A 19738-nucleotide genomic window follows, 5' to 3' on the forward strand; every position below is an offset into this window, starting at 1 on the left:
GCTCAGACACCAGATCCAATCATGAGATCTAGGATTCACTGGATATAGGCATTTCCAGAGGAGGTTTACTTAACAGAACTATCATTAACAGGGATTACACTTCTTTGATACAACACGCATGGTGCTAAAGACTATCACCTGTTTCGATCCAGCGACCCCAGCCTGGCATCTTATCGCCTGCTGTACACCTCAACCCTTTAGTTTACCATTTGGCAAACCTGTTTCCCTCCTAAATAGGCATGTATGTGCGCATGCATGAGGGTTTACGTCGTACTCAATTTTTTAGTCGTATGACGATGAGAAGTCATTAGGTGTGTGTACATATACTGTCTTTTTGTGGCACGAGGAGTCCATGCTGCTGAAGTTCTGCAGTAACATTCCTAAGACATCAAACGTGACACCCCACCCAGCCACATTGTACTGACAACGTGCCAACCAATCCGGTTTCCTTGGTTTGACTCGTTTCGCTCCTCTATCCATGCTACCAGAGAGTAGCGCCAAGTAAAGGAAGTCGTTGGTATGACCATACGGGGTTTGATCCATGTCTCCCGACTTTCTGGCTCTGATAACTAGGCCACTCGAAAGCTTGGCATGACGTTCACATGGACAAGTTTGAAATGTACATATATACATTTTGTTGAGAATAAACCATTTTTTCCATGACTTCAGGGAAACCCAGGAATTTGCTCATGGGGAATTATTTGGAAAATGTCTAACGGAAGAGCCACACCTTTGTGGAGATACGAAGCATCAACCAACACATTCAGGATTCATTTTCAGACACGGGCAGTTGACCTCTTTATTCATTAACAGGCAACACTAAAAACAAATTGACATGTTTTTTACTGTGGCTGCATATTTGCTTTCGTTGCTAAGCAACTGAAGAGGCATGTCTTCAATCGTCAGCATCTTCTTCCTCATCTTCGTTATTGATCTGGAAGTAGCGTAGTTCATAACTGTCCTTCTGATTGGCTACCACCCTCAACCAATCACGTAGGTTGTTTTTCTTCAGGTATTTCTTTGTCAAGTACTTCAAATACCTGTTCAAATGAAGGTTCAAAATTACTCACAACATTTATACACACTGATATGGCAACATTAACAAATTTAGAACAACATTCGCGACACATCCAGGAAATTCATGCGTCAGTGGCAGATGCTTGCAGATGAGTTAGAACATAACATGCGAACTGCCCATACTAGTGAGCATTAACTAAAAAAAAAAAAAAAATGAGGGGAGTAAAACTGCAGATGTCTAGGCAGGTGACCCCCATCTCAACCTGAAAAAAGCTCTGCACAGTATCTCCTCTCTATAAAAACAGTTTTCTACGAGTTTTTCTGGACAGTCCGTCTGGGGTAGAAACCCTGTTACTGTTAATACTGTGGATACCAGAATGTCAGTACCTCCTGACTAGAGGCTACATGTAATCTGCTGGCTATGGATTTAACATTCCACCTCATAGGTCCAGACATTGTGTTGAGTGGTAAGGAATATACATGCATGGGAATAGAAGCTTACTTGATTGTTGATCAATGCCATATTTAACAATTGCTCACATGTGGTGGCCGTCAGCTCACTGGGTAACAGAATTCAAATGCTCAGCCGAGATACTCACCTCTTTGAGAACGGTATATCAGCTATGAGAGTAATTTTGGACTTGTTCCTCTCAAGGGACACATTGTTGCCGAAGTTGCCCATCTTGCCGTTCACTTTGATGCGCTCATGCAGAAATTTTTCCTAGAACCAATCAGAGCAGAACATTTGGGTTAGGGAAGGGAACCCTAATCCCTGTTAGGGAAGGTAACCCTAACAAGCATAGAATAAGTCATGGGTAACTACCATCCATAATTCATGTAAAAGAAAGCTAAAATACAAAGTAAAAATCATCATAAGACAACTGAAAACTATGCATAAAAATATTTTCGTGAAAATCTAAAAAAATAAATAAAGGTATACTGATGCATAGTTTTAAGTGGTCTATTTTGTGACAACTACTTTGAGTTTTAGAGGTTTTTTTCTTTAAAGTATGGGCAGGCTTTAACAAAGAGATTTAGCTAGAAATGATGTAAACAAATGCAAGCACATGCATGTATACTTAACATTAATTTTTAATATACAATAGGGTCAACCTGGTTGTAATTTTTTGATTGTAAATTATGACTATCGATGCTTACAATCCCTTCATGCAATTAAGTGTTGATTGTAACTTAGAGCTATAATTGTGATCTTCGTGATGTACAAGCAACTCTGATCCCCTTGTGCAAGAGGATCCTGTTAATTTTTGGAGATAAATTTTTTTGCAATTGCCCGAATTTATTTCAATGTCTCTGCAGAAAAAGCTCACAATTATTTTATATACCTTAATTTTGTCAGAAATGGATATACTGAAGAAGTTTAACCATTTACATTTATATTAAAGTATACAACAGCTGACCTGATTGTTATATAACACCACACACAAATATTACATTTATGTGACAGCGACCAGAAGACACAGCATCTCAATCAAGGGCAGCCAGAGAGAAGGCTGATACTTACAAAGTTAGCACAGTCCATGATGCCATCCTCAACAGGGTGGGTGCAGTCCAGGGTGTACTTCAGACTCGTCTTCTTTTTCTTCCCCTTGCTCCCACCCACTGTCTTCTTACCTGAGCGCTTCACTGGTTTCTGATCCTAATAACAAACCAAAACTAAGGTTTACTTTTCATGTTGAGCGGGAGTGTGGGTAGGTGGGGGTGAAGGTGCCAATATTCCGTGACAAAATAATGATGAGATTTCCACAACTTTACACACATTTGTTAACATTGCCAGAAACACACTGCAACTGCAAAAGGTAGAAGAGGTCAAAGACTCTGGTAAGGCCAGTGGGGGGGCTGCCAGGTTTCCCAAATTAATCCATTTCCTCAATGGTTTTAGGACATCGGATGGATTTGCTACAGGAACACACCTGTCATCCAGTTGACCAGGAACCTGATAACTGATCCTACAAACCACAAATGCTCTAACCAGGCTTCAAATATCTTGACATTTCTCAACACTTCAGAGAATCAGTGATTATTTTCTTTGCATGAATTTAGCGAATATATGGCCACTCGGAATACAAGTGTTACATTTACAAAGCTGTGTTTTCTTGATGAAAGTTTACAAGTACATGATTAAATATTAATGCAATTTCTCACAGATTGAATTATATTTAAGATTGTGGACTTCAACATATTTAAATGTGTTAAGACGAATTAAGGCTGGTTAGATGTGCAACAATAGATAGTCTTAACTACACACAGCACCACTACTACAGAAATAGTGAGAGGAAAGTCAAGCAACCAAGCAGTGATTAGGCCAAGGGAGGTAACTCTGTACTTTCCGTAGATAGTGAAGATATTGTGGGTTTCAGTTGTGTATATAAACATGTACCAGGTAAACTTCAAGTTCACTACTTTATTTATTTGATTGGTACTTTTTACTGTAGTCAGGAATACTACACTTATATGACGACAGTCAGCTCCAGGAGGGGGAAACTTTTACTACAAAAAAGGTACAAATTTCTAAGTATATTTCTCTGCTCAACTGTTGTATATGATACACAACATACAAATCCTATTATCATTTTCCTCATTTGATTTCTAAATCAAAGTGGGCATATCAGCTTTCAGGGCCTAAAATTCAGTTTGGATCACTACTGCCTTATACTTTCCATGGAGATAAGAGGAAAGCTTACAAAGAGGTAATGATAACTCATACAGGGTCAAAGAATGTGATGCCAGTTGCAGACATGATTGTGGTGAACCAAGAAAATAGCTGGAATTTATTATCACAGCCCAAAAAGGCCGGAGTCCAGGGGCCGCCTAGGCCCCGGAAGCTAGAAAAATCTGCGTGGCTGAAAATGGATTCTGGGACGTTTTTGGCTATTCAAATCAAACTAGAATCCTGTAAAATATGAAGAAAACCAACACAGTTTTCTGACTTACAGATTTTCCCATCTGCTTTGTCCCCACAGAACTCTAATCTTCTGGACAGAGAGAAGAATGCATTTTTGTACCAAAGCCAAATAATTTCAGGTTATCTCTGTGAATTTTCTGGCCGATGTGCTGTGCTAGCGCCTTCCATCCGCGACCCCTATAATGCACATCTTTGTGGCACAACTCGCAGAAAGCCAAACCGGCAGATGTTATCTTCCTCATGAATTTTCCCACGTATTCCCCTTCGACCTTCCGTTCAAGCCAATCCCACCTCCAGATGTTTTTCAACCCCTTGTCCACTGTACGCGCATCAAAATCTTTATCTGATCGATCCACGATACTCCGAGACGTTGCCGCCATTTTTGACCGGGCTGGCTCTGCTTCTGCCTTCGAATAATGGTATCTTGTTCCCGATTGGTTGAAACAGTTCAGCTTAATGAAACACACGATCTGACTGGACAATAGACTCCATTCAGATAACATTATAACCTCCGGCAATGCCAGATTTCGGTAGCCATGCATCGGCAAATTGACAGAATCTTCGACTTTATTTTGAGGAAATAAATCGGAAATTTACAAAATGTTACTACACAGAAAAAAAAACGGAAAACAGGTAAATTAATCGAAACTGAACAAAGAAAAAGCGGAATTCCGCTTAAAAGCGGAAAAAAATCATGTCTGCAGTTGGGGACTGTCTAAACTAAATATCACACAAACATTAATCCAATACCCTCCTTACATTGTTCTCATGCGAGTCCTCAACACTGTCTAGGGCTCAAAGCCATTTTATGGCAAAGTTTACCAGGCCCAAACTTTAAACACCTCTATGAATTTTAAGCCCTGACTTTCTAATGTAGCAAATGAACATTAACAAAAAAACTGGCAAAGAATATAATACAGAATAGTGAATCTACATGTACATTCAAACCTCTAAACGCCTTTTGCGCTGTGCCTCCTTCACCATTACAAAAAGTGGATGCATTCTGGTACGTTTGTCCTAACAACCATAAGCAAGCTTGGAAAGCAAGGAAAGAAACAGTATTACTGACAAGAATTCACAGTTATCTGATTGGCATGTGGTGGGCATCTCATACCAGTAAAAATAACCATTTATCAGGATGTGTGCAAATCTGCACTGGAATCAATCTTTGACCCTGTAAGTCACTTTCGCATTTTGGAGGGCCGCCTTTTATTTTTTTTTTCAACAGACATATTGCGACATCTCGCATTAAAGGGGACCTGGGTGCTAATTGTCACTCAACAGCATGTTGCCATCCTGTGACAAAAAGCAGCAGGTAACAAATATAGAGAAATGGTGGCTAACTTACCTTTTTGAACTCCTTGTAGCATATGATGCATATGATTTCAAATTCATTCTACTAAACCTATAGTTTTCTCTGTACAAATAGAACAGAAGGATGCAAGTTCACATTTGAGTGATTTTCTGAGCTGAGTTTCACTTTTGTAACAGGATGACAGCATACATACCTGTTAGAGAGCTCTAATCCACTCTAGGCATTGTAATTCCTCCAGCTTTTCTTATGAGTGCATTACTCTCTCTATTACTGATCAATTTTATACATGTCAGACTATTCAGATAGGAACATGTTTATTCACAATTCATGAATTGACCCTCTATTATAGTGGGCTATAGAACATTGAATTCTATCTGAGTTAAGTTATTGATGTAACCTTTTGTAAGTGACACCAGTGTTTCTCCTTGTTTACATTCTCAGTGTCCAGAGTATGCACAGGTAACACCGGCTGATCATGGTATCTTGCCGTAAAAATACATGTTGTTTTACGCTGAGTGTCGTCATGTTTTTGACTCCCACCCCCACACACACAAATGTTTCATTGTTCATGTTCACATTATGTACATATAACATCATATATATGCTTTATTTGCATAAAGGCCAACGTAGAATAATTGTACTCTGCATATACAAGTCTTCAGTTTGTTTGAAGAATTTTTGAAAGAATTCCCCCCCCCCCCTTCCCCAAATATAAATAAACTAGAACTGCATAGGAGTCTCGGCCGGGGTCCGCGTCGTTTGCTGTTGTAGATATAATTGTATGCTGTTAAATAGGAGACAGCTTAACTATATCTACATCCAGATGCCGTCTAACTCAATGTTAAAGCCATACAGTTAACATGTATTTCTAAAAAAAAAAGGGTGTTGTCATTTAAACGCGTCTAGTGAGAAAACTATTGATTGTAGAGCAAATCCCTTGGCATACTCCAGAAAGAGCATGTCTTAGGCTACAACTTGGTGCAAGTTTTACATTTCTAGCCCCCATAATTCTCGAGTTACAGGTCAATAAAATTACCAGACTAAATTTTTGTTTTTTGACTATGTCTCAAAAACTTTAGAGATGTGCGAAAAATAAAGCAGATTCGGAATCAGTGTCTTGAAATACACCAGAATACATTAAAAAAATTGAAATTTGAAAACTAGTTGTGACGTCACAACATTGACCAATGGCGAGCTTTCAAAGTTTTCACCGGAAGTCATCGATTTTCTCAAACTTAAAGTAACTACCTAAGGGCTAGCTGCGTATCAAATTTCAAAACAATCGGTTCAGTGGTTCTTGAGAAGAAGATGTTTAAACGATTTCATATAAAATCAAGTTTGGTTGCCCAACCATGTGCTCCGTAGTGCACAACTTCAGATATTGGGGAATATTAATGCAAAATTTCAAGCCAATTGGTCTAGCGATCTGGGCTGTATGCCTCTCACAAAATCGGTGGAATAAGAATAATAATAATAATGCGAATAATTTCAATAGGTGTCCCGCAGCTAGAAGAGTTGTATTATTACAAGTTGCGATACTAGTTATAATGCTAAATAGGCATGTTGTAAATTTAAAAGCGAAATTTACAACATTGAAAGAAGTGGTAGTGTATTATACCAGAGGATAAGAGTTAGAGTGTGAGCGCAACCAGCTGTCTACAAAATGGAAATGCAAACACTTTAAACACTAATCCATTGAACACTTGTGCTTCATCGATATTTACACATAGGACTTCCAAATATTTGAAATTTTCCTTGCTAATATGCACTTATACATGTATTAAACCTGTAAAGTTTCCGTGCACACTGGCTGTGTGTGTGTAGTGTTTGTGTGGATGTATTGTAGGCCCTAGACACTTTCTATTGTACATTACTGTAGTTCACTATTGTGGTAGATTTGTGAAAGTGAAAGAATAGTAATACATAGATATCTACATTGAACAGTACATTCATATAGGCCTTGTTATGTGAGTGTAAGCTATTAAACATAACTGAACTTTGTTATAACATGAGGGGACTTCTGCAAAGAAACCTTGCTTTCATTAGGATTGCAGTCATAATATCTGTTTTGAACTGATATTTTTGATCTAGAGGAAGTACCTGCTATTTGCTATGCTGGCCAAGATGGCTTATGGTGTAGCATGGCCTAAGCAATGACATGGCCTACAGCATAGCTGCCAGCTTTTGGGTGCACTGAGGCATGATCATCAGAGCTTTTATACCTTCATGTGGTAGTTCTGTATTAGTTTTACATGTGTATACACATATGCTATTTATTATTGCAAATGCCAAGCACATCAGGAATCTTATGCCTTTGGGTTATCTCCCTTAGTCTGTTTTTATGTACAGTTGAGAAACTTTTGCTATCACATGTGTAAGGCAACAAAGTTTGGAATGATTTAGATCTGATAGAAAGGGATAGAAAATAATTTGAACACATATTTATATACTGCTTTTGGAACTAGGGACAAAGAAAATAGAGCAATAGAACAATAGCGTGAATTATGATGGATCATATCGAACAACAGGTTTGGGAATACGAGTAGATCTTCTCGTTGGCACTGCTGATTCTGTGGGATCTTTGCCCCCCCCCCCCCCCCCCTCCTTTTCTTTGCAGTGGCGCAGGCGTAATGCTACTCCCTCTCGGCTGTTTTATCGATTTTGGTAGAGCCTCGAGATGGTAGAAGTCGAAGTCTTCTTCATTTTCCGTGTCAGTTCTTTGTGGCTTTGGCGCACATTCTGGACTGGAACAAGCGTTTTGTGGGGTGGTGCATCTGTGATGGTCTGTTTTGATGTAAGCTGGTTTCAAATTACTGAAGTTTGCAACTGTACGAAGATTGCCCTCATTTCATACGTGACTGTTACAAGCACTTTGATGACGTCATACTGTCCTAACCATCTGTCAGCAAAGTTCTTGCTCTCGCCTTCCCTGAACACATGACGGGCAAGATATAATGTTTTACAAACTTGGTAAGATTCTCCTCGAATCCTTTTGTCGCCAAGATTTTTCTGTTTTGCAGAATGTCTTGATTACGGCGAACTTCCTCGAAGACTGTGAACAGACGTGCATGGAGATAAGCAGCGTACTCGTCTATTGGGTGACAATGGATGATGACGCGATGAACATAAGGCCCATGGGTGACCTAGAGATCCTACCATACACTGGGAAAGCTGGAGGATACTTTATCAGGGCGTGTTGCGAAGTATTGTAGGCCGTTGTAACAGGTAGGTTGTCTGTCCCAAGGCTCACATTCCCAGCAGAGCACTGTTTGGTAGTCACTGCCAAAGTATGTTTTCAGATACTTCGTGAATTTGTACTGCAGGACACGGATATACTTCTTCCCACGTTGAGATATTGGACTGAACTAAGAATGAACTGCACAATTGCCCTTGAAGAGCAATCAAAGTTCTCCTTATTCCTTACTGCTTGTGAAAGCTCGAAATTCCGTTTCAGGAATACCTCTACAACGATTGCGACACCAGTTCACCACCAGAGCGATTCGGCCATGCAGAGACAAGATTTGACACTCCTGCCTTCAGCTTTTATCAGTCCTCGAAATTTCCACGACCCTGCTCGCAGCGCCAATGTGACAGCTCGGCTATCATTCAGGTCGAGAAAGAAACGACTTCAGCTTTGTGTACAAGACTGGTTTTATTGTTGTAACAAGGTACATCTACTAAGATGACTCCAGATGGTTACGGTCCAGTGTCCCCGCTTCGACTTCTGTCTGCCGGTTCCCCGCCGTCTTACATGCATTACGTAACACCTGCGTCATAGCACAAATTGATACGTTTACCACACTCCCATTTCATGTTTACCACGGTCGATTTATATGGATTTTCTATATGAGAATACATCCTTGAACGTGTTCTTGAAGTAAGAACAGATGGACCTTTTGGATAGCCTGAATATCCGTTTCTTACTTTAACGTAATTCTTAACGTATAAGCACCTCTGCGTCAGTTTTCCATTTCATGACGTGCAGGCTTATGTTAATATGAAGTTGGTGAGAGTTTTTACGGTGATGTCCACATTTTCAGAAGTTTTCCTACAGGGCGTTCACAGCACTGTGAGCTCTTCGATCATATGATTTATTCATTTATTTCATTGGCGTTTTACGCCGTACTCAAGAACATTTCACCTATACGACGGCGGCCAGCATTATGGTGGGAGGAAACCGGGCAGTGGCTGTGGGAAACGCACGACCAACCGCAGGTTGCCGCCAGACCTTTTCACGTACGGCCGGGGAGGAAGCCAGCATGTGCTGGACTTGAACTCAGCGATCGCATTGGTGATACACTCCTGGGTCATTACGCTGCGCTGTCTTCGATCATATGGTCGTCAGCGTACATATATGGCGTCATATAGATGTCAGAGTTTTTAATAGCACCTTGTACAGGGATAGAGTCCCGAGAAAGAAACGCATATGTAGATTTTCACAAGATAAAGCTGATTATAGGGTTATTTTTAGTTACGCTGTGAGAAAGTGAGAACGCCAGCAATCAAAACATAGACAACATATGTCCATTCAGCGACAACACAAGGACGCTCATCCGTACATCTGGTGTTAGCACCAAGTACCACCTTCTGTATATACGTTACTCTTTGGGGAGGGTCTATATGTCATTTGACATGGTATATTTATTTAAGCTTTTCTGACTGATTCACATGTAAGTCAGCTTAAATTCTCATGCTGTCACACATGTAACTCGGTGAATAGCTGACATAGTGCAGAGCAGCTATAAGATAATCGATAAATGTACAGTATATTCCTTCTATATCCATTAATTTCCAATTTAAGAGGATAGTTTTTTTCTGGCTCACCCGTTTTATTCCAACTTTTCTGATAAAATCTACATTTATGATATCATTGATTGGGTCTGAGGTTATGTCAAGATAATGAACGCTTATCGTTTTCAACTTTTCAGACGTAAACCTTGCTTTCAACAAACAAGCCTACCAACAGAGCACGTATGTCCGTCCCGGCGGTACCACCCTAAGGGCAGGCCTAGCTGTGGACGGTAACCCTGATCCTAACACAGACCATGTTTCCTGCTCCCACACCCACATGGGCTACCTGCCATGGTGGATGGTAGATCTGGGTGAAGAACTACTCGTCATGGCTGTGAAGGTCACCAACAGAGATACCAGTAAGACGACTTAGAGCAGTTTGTTTGTTACATAATGAGTACTCAACTGAATATAAGATATACACTCTACTGTCAATTGGTGTGAATTTAGGACGCTTCAAAAGTTAAAAGAAAAGACAACACGAGACCACATGTATATAGGGCGATGCATCGATAAAGTATTCAAGACCGCTGTCATCCGGGCATTTGCCCTTTTACCTGTTGCAACACTCGAGTGTTTCCTACGAGCTCTGCCCGGTTTTTCTCCCACTACAATGATGGCCACCTTCGTGTACGTCTAATATTCTTGATTACAGATAAAAACACCAATAAAATAAATAAATAAATCTAAGAATTCCAGATTAAAAGTTCATTTAAAGAGTTTGCAAGTACATCCGAGAATAAAATGACTGGACGTTTAGGCCTGTTTACGCCTCTCCTCCCAAATAATCAAGGTTATATAAGGGGTTGTCTTTTCTTTTAAGACTGGATTAGCTTCGTTACTTAACCTCCTTGAACTGTTTTTCCTAGCTTATTCAGATTAAGGGTTACTGTTTTTCTTTCATATTTCTCTTGATCAGCCCCTTGAAATGGTGCGTTGACTAAAATTAACAACATTGTGACGGGAATGTAATGCCAAAAGGACTGGAGATGTGGATAATAAATACATATAGTGAATAATTTTGTAGGTCAAGTAAAGTATATAGGGAAATTTTAATATTGAAATTTCTCTATAGCTATATACAGCTGAGTAACTTGATGGAAACCTTAAATTTCGACATGCAGCGGAAATGTACTTTCCCAAAAAAGAAATATATGCCATGGCTGCTGCTCACGATTGCTGACATTCTGGCATTCTCATTTTGTAAGTAGGCCTAGTGAACCTGGCTTATTCTTGAATGAACGAGTACTTGAGCAGTAAAATGCAGCCATATCGTTTCCAGAAAAAAATCTGTAGTATGGCGTTGAACACCAAGCGCATTAGAAACCGCCTGTTCCAAGTATCAGGCATTTATTCAATCCTTTTTACCATTTTCCCGTCGCTTCAAGTGTATAATTTAAGCTATCTGACCCGCAAAAATGCTATATTTAGAAACTTCAACTCAAATTGTATCAAAGCTATTCAATATCAACAGGTCAGCGTGCTCCTGCCATTTGTTAATCAAAACCTCGAATTGTCAGTCATGCAATTTCTCAAGAAATATATGCACAACTGTACACTTACAAAGATTTACAACGAAACCCGTTTTCTTTAACGTGACCTTTGGTGTGGATTTATTAAAAAGTGTATCCTAGAGACTAAGATTAATTTAAAAATCGGAAATCGTCGGGTTGAAAATAATTTGGACAGAGTTCAACATAAAATGCCAATAAAATCCATTATGGTGGCAGAAGCATTTCAGGCTTTGAGATCAAACATGTACAGCAAATATTACCAAATTACCCATGGTAGCTTTTGAATCCGAGGCGTTACAATTTACACAAATATGACCAACGCACACAGTCGTACAGTATCCGAACCTCTGAAACCACCATTTTTGAATCAAGTGACTATGTTGCAATGGCGGACTTGAGTGCTCTTCCCAAAGTTAAAAATTTTCTAGATCTTTTTTACAATAGTTGCATGCTTGTAGCTCCTTTTGTTTATTTTGAAAACAAAAATTAATGCTAAAGACTCCCAATCAAGTTGTCAGTCGTCCTTTTCATGGTATTATCTTCATAGTTTCAATCCAAAAATTCTAGGAGTTTATCTTCTCCGGACGATGCTAAGTGCGGCCGATCTGGTAGCGAAGACCAAGTGCTTTGTTTTCAGGGCGACGAGTACATAAATTTGTGTTAATTGTTATGTTATGAACTTTATTATTCACGAATAAGTAGGCGATATAAAGTCAGAAGTAGCATACAGCTTTGACAGCACGAGTACTCTAAAAGACCGAGTTCCAGTGGTTGGTGAATGGAACAGTACATGTCTGTATTTATGATAGGCAAGGATGAAACCGATCAAATAAATCCATACATGTTTTTTTCAGTTTGTTTTTAAGCTTTCTTCGAATGAATGAATAATTGGTTATGACTTAGCACCACATCCGCAGCATTTCAGCCATATCGTGGGGAAGCGTTTGGAATATAACTGTCAGGTTGGAGTGGTTACATGTACATGTGTATATGAATTAAACACAGTATAGTTTTAATTTTATGGTATTATATGTTCATTTCAGGCTTTGAAAGACTAAGAGATTTTAAAATAGAGGCCGGCACAGTTGGAAGTACCAATGGCACACTGGTGGCGCCCTAGCTTTGTTACTTCGCCGCCGGGATCCAGGGCCCGGCCACCACCGTGCGCTACCAGTGCGTTGCGCCAATCATGGCTAGGTTTGTTAAAATCTCTCTGACTGCATCCGGTTACCTGCAACTCTGTGAGGTTGCCGTCATTGGCACAGAAACACGTAAGTTCTGGTCTTCGGCACTGAGGTATCTGGCTATGACATTAACACACACAACCTCAGGCCATGGCACTAACACACACAAGCTCAGGTCATGACACTAACACTCACAAGCTCAGGTCATAATACTAACACACAAGCTCAGGTCATGAGACAAACACACACAAGCTCAGGTCATGAGACAAACACACACAAGCTCAGGTCATGACACAAACACACACGAGTTCTGGTCATAATACTAACACACAAGCTCAGGTCATGACACTAACACACACAAGCGCAGGTTATGACACTAACACACAAGCTCAGGTCATGACACTAACACACACGAGCTCAGGTAATTATACTAACACACACGAGCTCAAGTCATGATATTAACACACACAAGCTCAGGTCATGGCACTAACACGAACAATCTAGGGTCATGACACAAACACACACAAGCTCACGTCATGTCACAAACACACAGGCTCAGGTCATGACACTAACACACACAAGCTCAGGTCATGACACTTACACACACAAGCTCAGGTCATGACACTAACACACCCGAGCTCAGGTCATGACCCTAACACACACAATCTCAGATCATGACAAAAACACACACAAGCTCAGGCCAAGACACAAACACATACAAGCTCTGGCCATGACACAAGTACACACAAGCTCAGGTCAAGACACAAGCACATACAAGCTCAGGTCATGACACAAACACACATCAGCTGAGGTCATGACACTAACACACAAAAGCTCAGATCATAACACTAACACACACGAGTTCTGATCATAACACTAACACACAAGCTGAGGTCATGACGCCAACGCACCCGGGCTCAGGCCATGATACTAACACACACAAGCTCAGATCTTGACACAAAAACACACAAGCTCAGGTCATAACACAAACACACGCAAGCTCAGGCCATGCCACAAACACACACAAACTCAGGTCATGACACTAACACACTCAAGCTCAGGTCATGACACAAACTCACACAAGCTTAGGTCATGATACTAACACACACGAGCTCTGACCATGACACTAACACACATTAGTTCTGGCTATGACACTAAAACACACACGTTCTGGCCATGGCATTAACACACACAAGTTTTGGCTATGATACTTACACACACGAGCTCAGGCCATGACACTAACACACACAAACCCAGGCCATGACACTTACACACATTAACACACACAAACCCAGGCCATGACACTTTCACACACTAACACACACAAACCCAGGCCATGACACTAACACACACAAACCAAGGCCATGATACTGACAAACACAAACCCAGGCCATGACACTAAACACACACAAACCCAGGCCATGACACTAACACACAGAAGCCCAGGCCATGACACTGACACACACAAACCCAGGCCATGACACTAACACACACCAACCCAGGCCATGACACGAACACACACCAACCCAGGCCATGACACTAACACATACATACCCAGGACATGGCACTAACGCACACAAACCCAGGACATGACACTAAAAACACACAAACCCAGCGCATGGCACTAACACATGCAAATCCATGAAACTAACACACACTAACAGACACAAACCAAGACCACGACACTAACACACATACACCCAGACCATGACACTGACACACACAAACCCAGGTCATGACACAAACACACACTAACACACGCAATCCCAGGCAGTAACACACGCAAACCCAGGTCATGACACCAACACACACAAACCCAGGTCATGGCACTAACACACACATAAACCCAGGCCATGACACTAACACACACAAGCTGTGGCCATAGCACTGACACACACAAGCCCAGGCCATGGCACGAACACACACAAACCCAGGCCATGACATCGACACACTTATACCCAGGCCATAACACTGACACACACATGCCCAGACCATAACACTACCACACATTAGCTCTCGTCATGTCTCTAAAAGATATGAGCCCTGGCCTTGACACTAATGACACTAACACAGGATCGAGACCCACGGTGTGACGCTTCTCGACTCACGGGGCCCTTGTTTAAAATTTTAACTTAATTTTTAACCACAGTTAGTTTAATGAAATGTTATTTTGTATTTTAGTATGTGTTAAGTATATATCTGGATGCCGGCAGCCCAATGCTGTAGCCTGCCTGCCTCGCGACAAGTGATTACATCTAACGGGGTCGAGTGATCGACAGTTGGTAGAGCGTCCGCTTCAGGATCAATCCTGGGTCGAGTCACACCTGAGACTTTAAAAGAGGAAGTTGTAACGTCCTCGCTTGGCGTTCAGCATGAACGGGATAGTGCAACGAATGGTTGACCCGTATCAGAGTAATGGCTCGGGCGAGGTGGCTTACTTGCCTTCGGTAAGTGGTATCAGTGAAGCAGCACTAGATAAAAGAGCGGTGGAAATCCGTCCTGCAACAAGGAGGCACATTACATACACCATAAGGACTCATATGACTGAAAAATTGTTGAGTACGACGTTAAACCCCAAGCACTCACTCACGCACTCGAGTGTTCGAATCCAACCCTGCGACCGTGACTTTTTTTGTTATTGCTGGACGATAACATCTGGGTCACCTCCACGGCATGTTGTTAGCGTGCTAGCGCTTCAAAATGAGTCAAGGGTCTCTATTCAGTGCGATCGCTTTATATCACCACCACGTCTGGACAAACTTGGCCTCTGGAATCTGTGTAGTCACGCTCGTAAGCTTGTTTAGACTTAGCCTCACCACCGCTGTCCTTGCGAAATTCACTCAGGCGTTATTTAGAATCATGTTTGGCATACTTTAGATAAAGAGAATGCACGTGTATAAAATATTATTAGAAACAAAAGTTCATAAAGATATTTGTATTTCTAACAAAATTCCTGCGTCATCACCGTGACTCCTGTGACCTCGGCGTTGTGCAAGATTTCTATGCAAACTTTGTTAATGGTGGCAGTGATGTAAAGCGAACGTAGAGAGTGGCGCATGTTCTCTAAGGAATATGAACCTGCAGATGGGGGTTGTATTTTTTCCAGGCTGTGGCCACTTTCCTCCCGAAATCATGCAGACCGCCATCGTATAAGGGAAATAGACTTGACCACGGTGTAAAACAAAAAATCAAATAAATAAATAAAAATAGTCCCCTTATGGAATGGATGAAATAACGTCGCTAATATTTCTCTGATCGTTAATTAAGATTTTATCAATTCTGACCAACGGCTATGTCTTCTAAAGGTCTGGTACCTGTTTTATTTCAGAGAAGTTTTACTTGCTAGAGCAGCGAAAGAACAAGAAGTCGAACGGCACAGTTCTGTTCTCGGGTCTCCTCAAGTCAGTGGCCACATGCGTGGCACAGTGCAGCCAGACCAAGTCCTGTACTTCCATAAACATCAAGACTATTCCCCCGGGCACAGTGCTCTGTGGGCTGAGGACTGACAGTCCTAGCAATGTACTGGACAGTCTGGTGGACGCCTCGGGCTGGGTACATTATTTCCCCTGAAACATTAGCAAATATTCATAAGTAGAATACACTTCCATGAGACAACCACTTCATGTAAGGTAAACCTTTATAGCGCAGAAGGCAGTCATATGTTTGAGTCCATAAATTAGGCAAACATCTTTGTTATCGCAGCTTTACTGGATTTAGTGACTATCAAAAACGTTTCTTTTTTTTACGATTATGCATTTGTTTTTTGTTTGTGTATATATATATAATATATATATATATATATATATATATATATATATATATGATATAATTTTAAGAACCTGTGACGTATAATAGGGAATTTTATAATGAGGATATAACATGTTCATGATTGTTTCCCTTACACAATTGATAAACCACCGACCACTGACAACTTTAGTGATGAACTTTCCCACATGTACTGATATTATTAGTTACATGGTTACTCAGTGATAGTGTGGTGAGTTTATGTACTCACCAGGTTGCTCTCGGACCCTTAAATAGCCCTGGTGACACTAAGCTACGCTGAGGTAATGAATGACACACGTAAGCTGGGAAGGTAGGTTCAAAGAAGGGAAAGGTCAGTCAAAGGAGACAACTCTGTGGGTCACGGAAAGCACACATCTGACGTGCACACCTTATTTGTGTAAGACAAGTTGTCTTAAATGAAGAAAGAAGTCCTTCTTCCCCTATTTTCAAGCTGTATGTTAGATAAGTTTAAATATATATATATATATATATATATATATATATATACACACACTCTGATGTATTCAAGGTATACTTCTAGTCTCTCCAAACCAGACCGTCCTAACCTACCGGTTTTCGGTCTGTCGAAATACCATTCGTATACAAGTGGAAAGTGATGACAGTTAGCCATTGAACTCTCCGTCTGGAAAAAAAGCCTACGCGGAAGAATACAAATTTTCATTGGTTAAAGTGGGAGTATGTCTTCGCTAATATTCATCATCAAGCAAGAACTGGCAAAAGTAAGATGTGGACGGAAGAAGTGCAGTTTGTTCGTTTCCCACTGCTCTTTAATATCCTTGTAAATATCCCCGCTCTCCCGTTTGCGGGTTTCCTCTTTCCGTATAGCCTTTTCTAATTTATTTAATCTCATGGAACATGGCATGCAGACATAGCCCTCTCCTTTTAACAACGTCAGGGAAGACGAAGTGGAAAGTGTCCAGGGGCTCCTTAGAAGTCTTACTTTCCGTCGTCAGATCACGCCTTTGAGCTGTCACAACACGATTATTCATTGTGGATACTAGCTGTGCTAAACAAATTCTACAGTAAACCTTGAAATCCACATAATCTTTCCAATTCTTTGGCGTGGCCATCGAATCGCATGATTTTCGTATATAGTGCTATAGGTGTCTGCACATGACAACTGTCATTTACCGTATACGACTTCCCGCCAGAAGATAGTAAGAGTCGTTTCCATTGGTCGGACAGGATTATGTTAAATAGCCATGGTTACGTCTAGCTATTTCATGGCATACAGTAGACGGATGGATAGTAAAGAATATTTTAGCTTGGCCAATTTCATCGGCTACACCTGCTTCATAACAACTTCAACCGTATACTGGGGAAGCCCTTGCGTTGGCAATACACCTGAGAGACGGGGGACGTCTTTATTCTGTACACCGCATACTCTCACTACAGCCTCCTCTTATGTTCTTTTGAACTAATGTCAGTGTTAATAACTAATGTGGAATCTGACTGAACCATGAATTATACATATTTATGAAGGAAAGATCAGTTTGAAGAGTTAATATGGATCACTAAATCAAGGTAGATGATGTCGGACATCGCTAGCGTGATTAAATGAAAATATCATTCTCAAGAACCCGTAGAGAAATTACTAGATTTCAGGCGTCTATGATCTCGTGTATTTTTGTAACAGTTGCAAATAAAAAATTCTCCAGAAGCTATAGACACCTATATCTCGTGTTGCTGTTACCTATCTCGTGATGCTGTCACCTGTCTCGTGATGCTGTCACCTATCTCGTGTTGCTGTCAGCTAGCGTGTTGCCGTCACCTATCTCGTGTTGCTGTCACCTGTCTCGTGTTGCTGTCAGCTAATTGGTGTTGCCGTCACCTATCTCCTGCATCCAGTGGGAGAAAATCCACAAGTCTCTTGCAGCTGCATAGAAGCCACATATACCATGAAGCTGACATGCAGCTTTTAAGGCCTGATTAATTTACAGCCACAGTATACCAGCTAAGGACAAATTCATGCCGCCATATGACATGTACCAGATATTGTATGTTTGTAGTACTTCAATGTTGACAAAGAAGCTCTCCTACATGTTTCTGCAAACCATTGTCAACACTGTATACTTATCAGATAATTGATTACTGGAACGCTATCTTGCCAAGAATCAGTAATTTCAAGTGACTTAATCTTTCAATCTTTTCACAGCCGCTAAAAGGTAAAATATTGGGCCTACATACCGTAAAAAGTAGGTTAAAGGTGTTGGATTTCCGAATGTAGGATAAACTACACTAAAGCAAAGAATACATAAAGAGAATACAATGACATAGGCCTTGCCTGTGGATAAATGGTTTAGACGTACAAGCTGTGATCAATGTCTTATACTATTAACGTGGGAGCCTATGTCTGAATTATGGAGTAAAACTGCGATTAAGACTAGAACTTTTACATTCCTAACCATTGCCCTTCAACCTTCCCAAACATCACTAATCCTCTACCAAAAGACATGTATAATCTTCAACAGTCAACTAAGAAATACACCCAATCGCCTTCAGGCATCTGAAACCTCTGAAATATTCTGCAGCCATCTCAGACACTGCTAATCTCTTACCTCCTATCAACCCGTTATGATCCTTCTAATATGACACAGACGTGTCATCAATCTACAGCTGCCTATGACCTAGCTTATGCCATACAGTCATCTAAAACCTTTAATCTCCATCAGTCTTCTACAGCTACACAATCCCTGTTAAGTCTTTTCTTCTGCCTAAAACATCATCAATCAAACAGTCGCTGAAGAACCCTTCAATCTGCATTTATGACCTCCTCAATCTTCTGCATTTATCTAAAACGCGGTTAATGTCTTAGAGCCGTGTAATGCTTTGAGAAAATGACTTTGCCAAGGTCCTACACCCGTCTGACATCCATATTTTAACTACGTCCGTCCAAGACCTCACTAATTTTCTGCAGCCGGATGACCCGGTGATGGCCTGCAGTGTGGGGAAAGGAGTCTTTAAACTTGTATGCTGTAAGAACCAATAAAATTAACAGAAAATAACGTATCAACTGATTCCATGAGGTGCGAGCAAGTAGCCAAACTGAGGTAGAGGAGCTAATTACGACCCCCTCTGGTCATATATCCTAGTGTACAATGAGTTATTGTAAAGCCGTCTTAAGTTTTGGGCATACACAACGTTGTGTCTGGTTTCTGTTTCTTATAAACAATAGCCACATGTAACA

General features: G+C 40.8%; 1 protein-coding gene and 1 long non-coding RNA gene across 2 annotated transcripts; one reads left to right on the forward strand and one right to left on the reverse strand.

Moving 5' to 3' along the window:
* Nucleotides 1-771: 771 nt before the first annotated feature.
* On the reverse strand, nt 772-2695 carry LOC135474768 (large ribosomal subunit protein eL22-like). The gene is made up of 3 exons (XM_064754363.1): nt 2540-2695; nt 1617-1738; nt 772-1040 (listed from the first exon to the last, which is right to left on the reverse strand). Exons 1-3 carry the CDS (start codon nt 2555-2557, stop codon nt 896-898), a joined length of 285 nt encoding a protein of 94 aa, XP_064610433.1. The 5' UTR covers nt 2558-2695; the 3' UTR covers nt 772-895.
* A 3640-nt stretch (nt 2696-6335) lies between these two features.
* Nucleotides 6336-12635, forward strand: LOC135474771 (uncharacterized). Its single transcript, XR_010445007.1, has 3 exons — nt 6336-8480; nt 10184-10405; nt 12604-12635. It is a non-coding gene; the product is annotated as an uncharacterized LOC135474771 (long non-coding RNA).
* The last annotated feature ends 7103 nt before the right edge of the window (nt 12636-19738 follow it).

Source organism: Liolophura sinensis, chromosome 9 (genome assembly GCF_032854445.1).
Source record: "Liolophura sinensis isolate JHLJ2023 chromosome 9, CUHK_Ljap_v2, whole genome shotgun sequence".
NCBI lineage: Eukaryota > Metazoa > Mollusca > Polyplacophora > Chitonida > Chitonidae > Liolophura > Liolophura sinensis.

What these genes read in the sequence shown, in the direction of transcription:
- LOC135474768 (XM_064754363.1), bottom strand. An exon ending in GATATACCGTTCTCAAAGAG is followed by an intron (nt 1,041 to 1,616) that starts GTGAGTATCTCG and finishes TCATTTGAACAG; the next exon opens with GTATTTGAAGTACTTGACAA.